This window comes from Nicotiana sylvestris, chromosome 10 (genome assembly GCF_000393655.2).
Source record: "Nicotiana sylvestris chromosome 10, ASM39365v2, whole genome shotgun sequence".
Classification (NCBI taxonomy): Eukaryota; Viridiplantae; Streptophyta; class Magnoliopsida; order Solanales; family Solanaceae; genus Nicotiana; species Nicotiana sylvestris.
The window spans coordinates 37,686,222-37,701,559 of NC_091066.1; the positions used below are offsets into that span (position 1 = coordinate 37,686,222).

The window sequence follows — 15,338 nt, forward strand, 5'->3', positions numbered from 1 at the left end:
CCAGCTGATCAGGTGGTGGTGCGTATATAATGTTGTAACCTTTTCCCATATCCCATATATATGTATACATATATACGCATATATAACGACATCTGATCATGTGTCAATGTACATATATAAATGAATGAAATACATGAGAAGTACGTCAATAAAATCTTTCGAAATGTCATAAGATCAGTATACCTTTGAGTAATATCATGAAGTAAACATTTTTTAACTTATGTATTTTTCTAAGACCCATGAACAGAAGATGTACTAATAAGACACATGGGAATTCAAGAACATAGGCACCTCTAATACTACTATGAATAGAGTCATTTATGAAAGTTGTACATTTGCTCGTTTTGTTTGTGTCGTATAGATCAAGCCAAAAGGAAAGAAGGGATAGCTTTAACATACCTGAGCCGATTCTCTTGACAATCCCTTTGTGATGACCCAAAATGTCATCTTTAAATTAAATAATCATCTCGGTGTTTTAAGACCTTGAAAAAAAGGCGCTATCAATAATTCCTCGACTTGCATGCGCAGTCCGTAGAATTTTCCGAAAGGTTTTTGTATGAAAAAATAGATTAAATTATGAATTAGAGCTTTAAAACTCAACTGAGTTGACTTCGGTCAATATTTTGAGCAAACGAACCCGGATCCAAGTTTTGACCATTCCAGTAGTTTTGTATCGTGATTTGGGACTTGGTCATATGCCCGAAATCAAATTCGGATGTCCCTAGATCAAATTATCACCATTTAACGGAATCTAGAAATCTAAGGCTAAAGATTTCTTAAGTTTGACCGGAGATTTGACTTTTGAGCAAACGACCCTGGAATGGAATTTTGATGATTCAAATAGTTTCGTATGGTGATTTTGGACTTAGGAGCATGATCGGATTTGGATTTGGAAGTCCGTAGGACAATACAGCGCATTTTGGCGAAAGTTGGAAAATAGAAGATTTTTGGAAAAGTTTGACCGAGAGTTGACTTTTTGATATCGGGGTCGGAATCCAGTTCTAAAATTTTTTACAGCTTTATTATGTCATTTATGACTTGTGTGAAAAATTTGAAGTCAATCGGACTTGATTTGATAGGTTTTTGCATCGAATATAGAAGTTAGAAGAATTGAAAACTCATAATTCGATTCATGGCGCGATTCGAAATTTTAGTGTTGTTTAGCGTGGTTTAAATCCTCGACTAAGGTTCGGGTGAGTTTCGGAGTGGTTTCGGACCATTTTTAGGCCAATTTAACTTGCTGGATTTCTTCCAGCAAGGTTCGAAAATTCTGATGCGAGGAGCATAATTTGGAAGCTTATATCTAGCAATCTATAAGGAATCTGAAAATGTACAAAACATAAAAGTTGTAGCCCTTGCATTCTAGTTTCCAGAAACTTTAACCATTAAACATTCGGATATTTATACAAAAAGTTATGATCGATTAAATAAGGGCTGGTAAAGCTGTTTTGAAATTTTCCAGAAATTTCTGATGCGAGGAGGCTACTTTGGAAGCTTATATCTCGAAATATATAGGGAATCCGAAAATATGCAAAACATAAAGGTTGTAGCCCTTGGATTCTAGTTTCAACAAAGTTAAATCATTCATCATTCGGATATTTGTACAGAAAGTTATGATTGATTGAATATGGCTGGTAAAGATGTTTCTGGTGGACTTTTAGTGACAACTTTTAGTGACGAAAATGGACTTTTAGTGACGGATGAGTAGAAACTTAAGGACCAAAAATGCTCATTTTCTTCATTTTCGTTTTGGGATTTTTGGAGCTCGGTTCTTGGGCGATTTTGAGGTGTTCTTCACGATTTCAACTCAAGTAAGTGTCCTATACTCGAAAGTGTTTATATTACATAAATCCATGGTTATTTTCATCGTTTAATTCGGATTTAAATGGAAGAAAATCAAGATTTTTGCAAAACCTTCCAAAAATAAAAATGTTAGATTTGGAGGTCGAGTTGTTATCGGAATTTGATAAAATTTGTATGGGTGAACACGTGGTTGAATGGGTTGTCGGATTTTGTGAGTTTTGTCGGGTTACGAGACGTGGGCCCCACTGGCAAATTTTTAGTACAATTTCGGATTTTTAATGGAAAATGTAGAATTTCATATGGAATTAATTTCTATAATTTTTATTGACTGAATCGAATTGTTTATGACTAGATTTGAGAATTTCAGGCACGAATTCGCGAGTCAAAGGCTTGTTGGAATTTTGAATTGGTTGCAAAGCGAGGTAAGTGTTTGGTCTAACCTTAGCTTGACGTATAGGCATGGTGACGAGTATCTATACGTTGGTGTCAAGCATGCCCTTGAGTCTTATACTCTGATTAATGTGACTCCATTTCGTATTGTATATGCTCTATATGATAATTTCTATTGAGGAATATGACTTGTGGAAGTAATATTGTTAATTGAACATGGTAGAGCGTTGGCTCAAGTTGAAAATTTAATTGTTGAACATTGTAGTGCATTGCCCAAGTTGAGAATTGAATTGTTGAACATTGTAGAGCATTGGCTCAAGTTGAGAATTGAATTGTTGAACATTGTAGAACATTGGCTCAAGTTGTGAATAGAATTGGGAAGTAAACGTGAAAGAAGAAAGGAGAGAGAGAATCATGATATTGTCTCCCTTGCCGGGATCTTATTGTTTTGATGTTGTTTTCCTTGTCGGGATTTGATTGTTGTACTATTGTTCCCTTACCGAAATTTTATTGTGATTTCATTTATTTCCTTGCCCTTACTTCTTGTGATTGTTGTTTGGGTGAGAAAGAGTGTTAAAGCACGAAGGGTAATGCCGTGTATGATTTTGTGAGGAAGAGTGTAAAGCATGAAGGGTGATGCCGTGTTGCACGATGTGCAATTCCGTGCCAATTATATTAATTTTATGGTGAGGAAGAGTGTAAAGCACGAAGGGTGATGCCGTGCAGTTTATATTGATTCTTATGGTGAGGACGAGAGTAAAACCACAAAGGGTAATGCCGTGCACTTGTCCTTGATTTTTCCTGATTCCAATTGAGTTATGTTGTCCTGTACATTTATTTACCGATTTTCCGTTATTACTTGATTTTATTTCGATATTATAGATTCCCTTACCCTATTTGCCTTGTGTTTGTTGCTTGGGTGAGGAAGAGTGTAAAGCACGAAGGGTGATGCCGTGTATTGTTTTGGTAAGAGAGAGTTAAAGCTCGAAGGGTGATGCCGTGCACTTTCTGTTTGCTGTGTTTACTTGTTATTAGTAATTCAAGTATATTAACTGTTTAGATCCCTTTACTGTTATGATCCTTTGTGTTGGGATCCATAGTGTTTACAATACCTCACCTTATTTTTTATATATATGTTCAATACTTCAAATTTCAAGAATTGTTATATTTTTAACTCAATTGATTTCTCAACTAAAATTTTCTTAAACCGTTTGAGGTTGTACTTTACTTAAAAAGAAATTTCTACTATGTTTTGATTTATTAATTTCTCGTATTAAAGGTAATGATTCTTCGATATTGTACTCTAATTGAAAAATGGTATTTTCTTTATCAAATGATTTCTAAAAATAACTTCATCTTTTCTTGTTGATTTCCTAATTGGGTTGGAAGTTGTACTCTACTTTATGTTAAGTGAATAAGGCTCCTTGAATATTCTTAATTGTATTGGGTTATGGAATCTATGAGCTGAGTAACATGAGAATATCGTTGTGCAATGTGAGACAGAAATATGTGGGCACAAGGTGCCAGGGAAAATATTATGGTTTTATTTAATGGCACGTGAATTGTCCGTGCGGTTGTGACATAAATATGGGCACGAGGTGCCGTGAAAATATGAAAGTGGGCTGAGACCCATATTATTTATGATTATGAAATGAGGTGTCACAAGGTGACCTTTACTCGAAAGAATTATATTCGAAAGATGCTTATCTGAAAGATATTTATTTGAAGGAAATATATTCGAAATATATTTATTGAAAAGCATATTATCTTAGAGATTATTACTTGAAGGATTTATAGGCCAAAGATTTATATTTGAAGGACTTGATTAATTGATTGCACTTGTATTTATTATTTGTTGAGAAATATTTATGGTGTTCTTGTTGTCTGCTATTTATATCACTGGTTGATCATTGTTGCCATCATTGTTATATGCTTCCTATTATTTTTGTACGCTATATTGCACAGGTTTATTTGGTAGTCTAGTCCTAGCCTCGTTACTACTTCACCGAGGTTAGACTAGGCACTTACCAACACATAGGGTCGGTTGTGCTGATACTACACTCTGCACTCTTTTGTGCAGATCTCAGTGTTGTAGATTTTGGACCGTAGTGAGATTGATGTTGTCTTGTTCATCAGGCGACCCGAGGTAGTCCTGCAAGCATCCGCAGGCCTTGGCGTCTCCTTCTATCTACTATTCCTGTTTCTTTCATGTATTTTCGGAGACAGTGTTGTATTTATTTCTTTCAGACCTTTATTTGTAGTACTCCTAGACAGTCTGTGAAGTTGTGACACCAGTCTTGGGTAGATTTGTTATGGATTGGTATTAGCAGTATTATTAAAACTTTACAATGCAACCTTCCGCTTATTCAATTCTGTTGTTATCTAATTGTTGGCTCTTAACTGATATCGGATTAAAAATGGAAACAAGGTAAATAGTTTAGTTGGTTGGCTTGCCTAGCTTTCACTAGTAGGCGCCATAACGACTCCCGAGGGCGGGAAATCCAGGTCGTGACACCCTTTAATACACGTCAATTGCGATAACATGTAATCGACAAGACCAGAGTAGGAAAAAATTCGTATGATATTCTTGAGAAAGATTGTACCTTACTCCCTTAGAATTGCAAATCTCAATGTGATTACATAGTATAACTTCGTTGCAAATCTCTTAGAATTGTGATTCCGTATTGAAGCTTCATCCGTACTTGTAGTCATAAGCCTTTACTTTGTGAATTTTATCATAATCTCTTTGAATTTTTTTGAATATGAGAAGTCTTTCATGGATTTTGTCTAAGATTTCATTCTTTATTTTGATGAAGCCTTCCTCCATTCCCCTTAATAAATTTTGATGTAAGATCTTTCTTTTGAATTAGATAAGTTTTGGTCTTTAAATGGTATGACTAAGCCATATACTACTTAAATGTGCCGCATTTTCAATCATAGATAAGAGTCATAATTTGGACAAGATTTTGCTGCCACGTTAGCTTTCCTTAGTCTTTATCCAAAGACCTCAATTAACCATCCACCACTCCTTAATCACTTATTAATTCCCCACTAATCCAATATTTAACTAATGACCCACATAATTAAGAATTATCTCAAATTACTTAAAATACTACTTACTTTTAACACACCTTATACACCTTACTATTATGGTCATATGGTACCTTGTATGGCACTAGTCAATATATACGGGGTATTATAGTTTGGGTCGTATTTATCCCAAAATATCAAACTTCGATGAAATTCATTTCCTTCGATTTGCTTACCATCTTCCCTTCACGAATTTACTTATCACTTGTTTGAAATAGCATAATACTTATAATACCAAAATAATCTCATTCCCGAACTTACGTCGATTAGCTTACGACAAAATTTTAACGTATGAAAATGCAGGATGTAACATCTCATTTCCGAGCTTTCATCAATTTACTTATGGCGTACTTTCACGTACGAAAACATAGGGTGTAACAAGAAACAAGGCCTTTCATTGAATAGTTCAAAAATCTGAGACTTTTGCAGTTTATAGTTGGCCTAAATGAAAGCTATAGCCATGTAAGGAGCTAAGTGTTACTCAAAACACCTATCTTGACGGTCAATCAGGCATATGCCTTGGTCATACAAGAAGAGAGCTAAAGAACCCTCGGAACAGAGGAATCTAATAGTGAGATTTTGACCATGCTAGCTGGGAAAAATCAGACATTCAATCAGGGATTCAAGGCAAAGAAACCAGGCTTGATTTGTGAATTTTGCGGCTATAAAGGTCACTTGAAGGAGAACTATTATATGATCATAGGGTATCCTCCGAATTTCAAGAGTAAGAAGAAAGTACAGATACAAGGAGTCAAACCTTATGCTAATGTTGTTGCTGCTGAGATAGGGAATACATCAAACACTTAGCCCACACAAGGGAACTTTTTCACGGAGGATCAATACAAGCAGCTACTAAACCTTCTGAACAAACAAGACACAGGTGACTATCACTCACTTATGGTAGGTATAATTATCGAATGCCTTTGATTGTGATTGAATATTAGACTCAGATGCTTCACATCATATTACCTTTCATGAGGAGATCATGCATGGTATTAAAGATTGTAGTTCACACAATAATAGTGGAGTGCAAGTACCAATAAGAAATAAGTGCAAAGTGTCCCATACAGGAAATGTCTCTATATTGGACAATCAAGTTTTGAAGGATGTTATACATGTTCCTGACTCTAAGTTCAATTTATTGTCTGTTTCAAAGCTGACCGAGGAACTGATTTGTATTGCAATGTTCTTCCCTGACTTCTGTGTACTGCAGGGTCTTTACAATGGGAAGGTGATGGGGATTGGTAAGGAATTATGTGGACTGTATATTTTGCATAGGAGATTAATACCTACAACAGCAATGGTCAGTAATACTACAAATAACTCATCCTTATGGCACATGAGACTAGGACATCCTTCAATAAAGGCAATGCAGTATATCCAACAGTTGAGAAACTCAGTGGACAGTAGAGTGCAATATAATTGTGATATATACCCCTTGGCTAAGCAGAGTAGGTTAAAGTTTCCATCTAGTAGTAATTAATGTTGTTAGTATTTTCCAGCTTATTCATGTAGATGTATGGGGACCTCATAAAATACCAACAAATGATAGGAAGCACTACTTTGTTACAATGGTACATGATTACAGTAGATTCACTTGGATATGTTTGTTGCAATCAAAGAGTGAAGTAATATTTGTATTGAAGAGTTTCTTTTCAATGGTTAAAAATCAATTTGGTGTGACTGTCAAAACATTGAGATATGACAATGGAACTGAATTCTTCAATTCTAGTTGCAATGAATTTTTTTCTTCATTAGGAAGTGTTCATCAAAGTAGATGTCCCGACACACCTCAACAGAATGGGGTAGTAGAGAGGAAGCATAAACACATTCTGGAAGTAGCTATAGCCCTGAAGTTCCAAAGCTCAATTCCTAACAGGTTTTGGGGACAGTGTGTAAAGACTGTTGTGTATCTACTTAACAAATGGCCTACTTCTGTTTTAAGAGGAAAGTCACCTCATGAACTTTTATACAATAAGCCACCTGACATAAATCACATTAGGGTATTTAGTTGTCTCAGTTAAAATTCTTCAATTCTAGCTGCAATGAATTGTTTTCTTCATTAGGAGTTGTTCACCAGAGTAGCTATCCCTACATACCTCAATAGAATGGGATAGTAGAGAGAAATCATTGACACATTCTGGAAGTAACTAGAGCTCTAAAGTTCCAAAGCTCAATTCCCAACAGGTTTTGGGGAGAGTGTGTAAATACTGTTGTGTATCTACTTAGCAAATGGCCTACTTCTGTTTTAAGAGGAAAGTCACCTCATGAACTTTTATACAACAAGGTACCTGACATATATCACCCTAGAGTATTTGGTTGTCTCTGTTATGCTAGTAACCTATCAAAAGGAGATAAATTTAGTCCAAGAGCCAACAGATGTGTATTGGTGGGATACTCAACAACTCAAAAAGGGGTACAGACTTTATGATCTAGAAAGGAAGGTTTTTCTGGTCAGCAGAGATATTAGCTTTAGGGAAGATATGTTTCCATTGAACAATGCTGAACTGGATTCTGGTGATTTATTTCTCAAGTAGCCAGAGCTAGTAGTGCAATCAGCTCAGCCTAGTATTGAACAAGAATCAACAAGTCAACTTAGTAATGATACTGCTCAGGAGCAAGTAACACATGCTGAATCATCCTGTTCAGGAGCAAGTGATACATGTTGAAATTTTGACAGAAGCTCATGAGAATCATATTGTCATATCACCTGATGCAATTTCACGAGAAACATTGACACTAGTTGTAGACACTTCACAAGACAGTTTAAATGACACATCAATTCCATAACAACCATCAGAACAGCAACCATCAGTTAAGGAAATAGCTCATGATGTTAGAAAAGGAGGAAGAATATCTAAACCTCCTATTTGGCTGAAGGATTATGTGACAACAAAGAATACTGCCACCTAGTGCCTTTATCCATTATCCAAAGGGCTATATCATGGAAATCTAACAACAAGATACCAGTCTTGTTTGAAGGCCTTTTCAGCTTGCATTGAACCTAACTCCTTTAAGGAGGAAGTTCAGGATGACAGATGGGTTGAAGCCATGCATCAGGAGATACAAGTACTTGAAGATAATAAGACTTCGGAACTAGTTGATTTACCTATAGGGAAGCAAGCCATTGGATCTAAATGTGTCTACAAAGTCAAGTACAAAGCAAATGGAGAGGTAAAAAGATTCAAGGCTCATTTGGTTGCCAAAGGATACAATCAAAAGGAAGGACTTGACTATCATGATACTTTTTCACCTGTTGTCAAAATGGTCACAGTGAGACTTGTTATTAGTATAGATACTTCCAAAGGTTGTCCTTTATACCAAATGGATGTTAATAATGCATTTCTACAAGGAGATTTATATGAAGATGTCTACATGAGTCTACCCTAAGGATTTACCAAATAGGAGGAGACCAAAGTATGTCGACTTCTGAAATCTTTGTATGGACTCAAACAAGCCTCTAAACAATGGAATATTAAGCTTACTGAGGCTTTGATAGAGAGTGGATATAATCAAAGTGCATTTGATCATTCTTTATTTACCAAAAGGCAGGGAAATGGTTTAGTAGTCATTCTTATCTATGTGGATGATTTGCTAATTACTGGTAGTCATCCAACACTAATAGATGATGCAAAAATGATCCTACACAATCGGTTTAAGGTAAAGGACCTTGGGGAGTTGAGATATTTTCTTGGCATTGAAGTTCTAAGATCCAAAAGGGGCACATTGCTTAACCAAAGAAAGTATGCCTTGAAGCTTATCTCTCAAGTCGGTTTGAGTGGATGTAAACCTGCTAAGACACCTTTGGAACTTAGTCAAAAGCTGACCACTGTTGATTATGATGTTCATGTAGGAAATACTGATGATGTAGAGCTTGATGATCCCACAACATATCAGCAGTTAATTGGAAAGCTCCTTTACCTTACCATCACTAGATCAGATATTAGTTTTGCAGTTCAAAGCTTAATTATCCAGTTCATGCAGCGACCCAAACAATCACACTTGGAGGCAGCCTTTAGAGTGGTTAAATATCTCAAAGGTTGTCCTGGCTTAGGTGTGTTATTATCTGCTGGTCCTATTACTAATTTGACTGCCTATTGTGACTCCGATTGGGCTTCCTGCCCTAACACAAGGAGGTCAGTCACTGGATATGTTGTCAAGTTGGGTGAGTCACTCATCTCTTGGAAGTCTAAGAAGTAGCATACTGTAAGCAGGAGCTCCACAAAAGCTGAATATAGGAGCATGGCAGCAGCAGTAGCTGAAGTCACTTGGGTTGTTGGTCTGTTGCAGGAGTTGGGACTCACTATATCCCAACCTGTGTCCCTATTCTGTGATAACAAGGCAGCTATCCAAATTGCCAGCAATCCTATTTTCCACGAACACTAAGCACATTGAGCTTGATTGTCATTTTGTGCATGAAAAAAATCAAGTCTGGGCTCATCATTCCTCAACACATTTTTTCTGCTCAACAGCTTGTTGATCTACTAACCAAAGGTTTACCTACTGCTCAACATCAACTCCTCTTGTCTAAGCTTGACGTGTTTGATGTCTTTCACCCACCACCTTAAGGGGGAGTATTGAGTGAGGGGTAGTGTAGTATGTGTATAGTTTAGTGTATTAGGAGAGGGGTAATTTTGCCATTTCACAGACCTTCTCCACTAACTACTGTAAAGTGGTTATATTAGTTAATACTGTACATTTCAAATGTTGGTTAATATAGAATTAAGATCTTCTCCTCCTCTCTACTTTCTCTCTCTACAACATTGTTCAATTTATTACTGTACATTCCAAATGTTGGTTAATACAAAATTAAGATCTTCTCTCTACTTTCTCTCTCTACAACATTGTTCAATTTGTTCATACTTTAATTGCATGCGTATGAATATGAGTTTGTGAGGATAGATCTCATATTCTATCAATAACCAAATGTTAAAAAATTTAGCCTTCTTATCATTTGTATCTTTAGAGCAATTCATATACAGCCTTCTGATTTTTTTGGTTATATTAGGATAGCAAGGGTCTTAATTGTTCTAAATTTGATGAGTCAACATCTTTAAAATGCTTTCTACCTTGAGTTGATTTTTATGTCCTTTACGTAGTTCTTGTTTGACTAACTTACCGTGCCATTAAATACTGCGTCGCCAACATTGAAGATTCAAGATTGTGTCTTTAATTCCTCCATGGATTTAACAGCATAAATTTATACGATCAAAAATTATTTTTGTTGGTTTTTGTTAGTAATAAGAAAAGAGGTGTGAATGGAAAATGATGGAAACAGAAATGGAGGGAAATAAAATTTTGAATTAGTTCACTTTGCTAATGCACTTTGTCACTCATTGGAAGAAGGAAAGAAAATCTTTGTGCTTATATAGAGAAGCACATCTTCTAGCTCTTAAAGAGTTAAGAAGAAGTGGTGCCCCGCTCCGTCGCCGTCGTCACTCGCTCGGCTTCGGATTTTGTCAATTGATATGATTGATTGATGATACCTATGGACCTGTTGGGACTCAAACTCTTTAGCTAAATAGAGAGGCATCTGAAATCTCTCTCCTCAATCTTCTGCATTTTTTGTGTGATTTGCTCCGCCATTTGAGTTTATTGAAGTTCTGTGATTTGAAGTGCCGCTATCACAGAATAGTTGGCTAGGAATTTTTCTGTTTTGTTTTCTTAAACTAATGATTTTCTAGTTTTCTGGTTTTGAATACAGTGTACTAACAAGCTTAAGGAATTTAATTCTGTATTCATCTTACTTTTGGTTTGGGAGACTAAAATCATACTGATTTTCTACTCCAGTTTGAGATTAAAGTCTTTGTGACTTTCTACTCAATCCGAGGTATAAAAACTCGGTTGTATGTATTTGGTTTGAAGATATAAAAACTTCACCGAGATACTAATTTTGTGTGTTAATTTCTTTTATAGAAAAATGACAACAAGTACGGAACAACAAAATGATTCTGTTGGAACAATTACTGCTGCAATAGCTACGGCATATTCAAGTCGCACAACGCTTGCACCAGAGATGGCACCGACAGAAAAACCTGAAAATTTTTCGGCATGGAATTCAAATTCTGGAAGCAGAAAACGTCTTTCTACCTGACCACACTCAATCTACAGCGCTTTATAAATGAGGACGTTCCAATCTTGGGAGAAGAGACTCCGGCTAATGAGCGATTTGTGGTCAGAGAGGCATGGAAGCATTCTGACTTCTTGTGCAAAAATGATATATTGAGTTATTTGGAAGATGGCTTGTACAACGTTTACAGTGTCATGGAAACTTCGAAAGAGTTATGGAACGCTCTTGAAAAGAAGTACAAGACGGAAGATGCTGGACTAAAGAAATTTGTTGCCGCTAAGTTCTTGGACTTTAAAATGGTTGACAATAAGTCTGCTATAACACAAGTTCAAGAATTACAAGTCATCGTTCATGACCTCCTTGCCAAAGGTATAAATCGAATCAATATTTTTATTAAAGATATTGATTACATTATTAACCCTAAATTTATGATTGTCGGTATGGTCATAAATGAAACGTTTTAAGTTGCGGCGTTTATTGAAAAGTTGCCTTCGATGTGGAAGGACTTTAAAAACTACTTGAAACATAAGCGCAAGGAGATGACATTGTAAGACCTTATTGTTTGCCTAAGGATTAAAGAGGACAACAAGGCTGCAGAAAAGAAGTCTCGTGGAAATTCAACAATAATGGGTGCAAGGCTTCAACGAGTAAAAAGAGAAAGAAGTCGTCTGGACCAAAGAATTACCCAAGAAAGAAGAAGTTCAAAGGTAATTGCCACAGCTGTGGAAAGGTTGCACGCAAGGCCGCTGAATGTCGTGCACCAAAGAAGGACAAGAAGAAAAGTCAAGCAAACATGATTGAGAAGAATGACGAAATAGACGATTTATGTGACATGCTTTCGGAATGCAACCTAGTCAGAAATCCTAGAGAATGGTGGATTGATTCGGGGGCAACTCATCATGTTTGTGCTAACAAGGAGTTGCTTACTTCTTATACTCCTACTGGACCCAATGAGACAGTTTTTATGGCAAATTTCGCTACTACAAAAATTGAAGGAACGTGCAAGATAGCTTTGAAGATAACTTCTGGCAAGATTGTGACTCTAAATGATGTCCTTCATGTTCCTGAAATGTGGAAGAATTTAGTCTCGACATCACTTCTAGTCAAGAATGGCTTTAAGTGTGTTTTTGTTTCCGACAAGGTTGTAGTTAGTAAGAATGAAATGTATGTAGGAAAATGTTACCTTACTGATGGCTTTTTCAAACTCAATGTAATTGCCATTGATATGAATAAAATTTCAGCTTCTTCTTACTTGCTTGAGTCAAATAATTTATGGCATGAATGTTTAGGCCACGTCAACTTCAAAACTTTGCGAAAAATGATTAATTTGGAAGTATTGCCTAAGTTTGAATACAATAACTTGAAATGTTAAATATATGTGGAATCAAAGTATGTTAAGCATCCTTATAAGTCAGTTGAAAGGAATTCAATCCTTTTGAATTAATTCACACAGATATTTGCGACATGAAGTAAATATCATCTGGTGGTGGGAAAAAGTATTTCATAACTTTTATTGACGATAGTACTAGATATTGCTATATTTACTTACTTAAAAGTAAAGATGAAGCAATTGATTCATTCAAGCAATACAGAAATGAAGTTAAAACGCAACTAAACAAAAAGATCAAAGTGATAAGAAGTGATAAGGGCGACGAATATGAATCTCCTGTTGAAGAAATATGTTTGGAAAATGGCATTATTCACCAAACAACTGCCCCTTACTCATCGCATTCTAATGGAATCGCGGAAAGAAATAATAGAACGTTAAAGGAGATGATGAATGCCTTGTTAATAAGTTCTGGTTTACCTCAGAACTTGTGGGGGGAAGCTAATCTTACAACTAAACAAATACTGAATCGAGTTCCCCATAGCAAAACGCAATCTATTCCATATAATAACTGGAAAGGAAGATAACCTAACTTAAAATATTTTAAGGTGTGGGGGTGTTTGGCTAAAGTGAAAGTTCCTAAACCCAAAAGGATAAAGATTGGACCAAAAACCGTTGATTGCATTTTCGTAGGATATGCAACAAATAGTAAGGCATATCGTTTTCTGGTTCATAAATCAGAAAATTCCGACATTCATATTAATACGGTAATTGGAATCGGATAATGCTGAATTCTTTGAGAATATTTATCTGTATAAAATAGAATATGAGTCGTCTAATGGAAAATCTAAACGACCTCGGGAAGAAGCAAAGGAAACTACTTTTGATGAGGAAAATCCAAGACGTAGTAAACGTCAAAGGACAACTATTTCCTTTGGACCATATTTTTTGCTTTCTTATTGGAAAATGAGCCTCAAACTTTCAAAGAAGCAATAAGCACAATGTTGGAAAGAGGCAGTCAATAGTGATATAGAATCCATATTAAGTAATCATACTTGGGATTGGTTGATCTTCCTCCGAAAAATAAACCTTTGGGTTCTAAATGGATTTTCAAAAGGAAAATGAAAGCCGATGGTACTATTGACAAAAATATAAGTCAAGATTAATTGTCAAAGGGTTTAGACAACGAGAATGTCTTGATTACTTTGACACATACTCGCCGGTAACAAGGATTACATTTATCCGGGTGTTAATAGCGTTACCCGCCGTATATGGCCTTCAAATCCATCAGATGGATGTAAAGACAACCTTCTTAAATGGAGATTTAGAGGAAGAAATCCATATGGAACAACCTGAAGGGTTTGTAATTTCTGGAAAAGAAAAGAAGGTGTGTTGACTTATTAAGTCACTTTGCGGACTAAAACAAGCACCAAAATAATAGCATTGCGAAATTTGACCAAACAATATTGTCAAATGGTTTCAAGATCAATGAGTGTGATAGATGTGTTTACATTAAGAATACTCCAAATCAAATAGTCATTGTTTATTTATATGTGGATGATATGTTGATAATGAGTAGCGACATTACTAACATAAATGTTACTATGTGCATGCTTACTAGTAAGTTTGATATGAAAGACTTAGGAGTTACCGATTTAATTTTGGAAATTAAGATCCTTCAGACTCCTCAAGGTATAGATTTGTCTCAATCTCATTATATTAAAATATTTCTTGAAAAGTTCAAATATTTGGACTTTAAAGAAGCAAAATGCCAATTGATTTAAACCATACTCTTGTAAAGAATAAAGGTCAAAGCAAATCACAATTGGAATAAGCTTGAGTGTTGGGAAGTTTGATGTACATTATGAATTGTACACGACCTGATATAGCTTGTGCAATAAGTAAGCTTAGTCGATACACAAGTAATCCCAACCAAGCTCATTGGATAGCGATGAAACGAGTTTTGGGATATTTGAAATATATTCAAGACTATGCATTGCATTATAATAATTATCACGCAGTTATTGAGAGATATAGTGATGCAAATTGGATCACCGGATCAACGGAATCAAAATCCACAAGTGGATACGTTTTTTCCATTGGTGGAGGAGTAGTGTCTTGGAAGTCATCCAAACAGACATTCATCGTCCGCTCTACAATGGAGTCTGAGTTTATAGCTTTAGACAAGGCCAATGAAGAAGCTGAATGGCTCCGGAATTTCTTAGAAGACATTCCATTTTGGCCCAAATCTTTGGCACCTATATGCATACGTTGCGATAGTCAAGTAACAATAGGAAAGGCTGAGAGCATTATGTATAACGAAAAATTTTGTCATATTCGATGAAGCTATAATACCGTTAGGCAACTACTCTCTAGTGGAATAATTACAATTGACTATGTAAAGTCAAAAGATAATGTATCGGATCCACTTACAAAAGGCCTACCTAGAGAGGCGGTTGAGAAGTCATTAAAGGGAATGAGACTATGGCCGAGGACAAGTCACTATGACGGTAACTCTACCTAGAAGACTGGAGATCCCAAGATCTATGTTCAAGGAGATCAAACAAAGTCATTAGTAATGCTTCAACATTGTCAAATAAAATTTTGGTCCATTCTCATGATGAAGACAATATTTAGTACTAACGATAAGTCGTTAGG

At 35.9% G+C, this 15,338-nt stretch overlaps 1 protein-coding gene across 1 annotated transcript; it reads left to right on the forward strand.

The window, feature by feature from the left end:
* Nucleotides 1-11,334: 11,334 nt before the first annotated feature.
* LOC104234731 (uncharacterized) lies at nucleotides 11,335-15,024 on the forward strand. The gene is made up of 5 exons (XM_070158798.1): nucleotides 11,335-11,722; nucleotides 11,944-12,636; nucleotides 13,856-14,067; nucleotides 14,165-14,372; nucleotides 14,702-15,024. Exons 1-5 carry the CDS (start codon nucleotides 11,335-11,337, stop codon nucleotides 15,022-15,024), a joined length of 1,824 nt encoding a protein of 607 aa, XP_070014899.1.
* The last annotated feature ends 314 nt before the right edge of the window (nucleotides 15,025-15,338 follow it).

Bases quoted from the DNA above. Each gene is read 5' to 3' on its own strand.
- LOC104234731 (XM_070158798.1), top strand. From the start codon at position 11,335: ATGGAATTCAAATTCTGGAAGCAGAAAACGTCTTTCTACCTGACCACA. The intron at 11,723-11,943 runs GTATAAATCGAA...GAGGACAACAAG, and splicing joins TCATGACCTCCTTGCCAAAG to GCTGCAGAAAAGAAGTCTCG. The intron at 14,068-14,164 runs GTGTGTTGACTT...AATGGTTTCAAG, and splicing joins TTTCTGGAAAAGAAAAGAAG to ATCAATGAGTGTGATAGATG.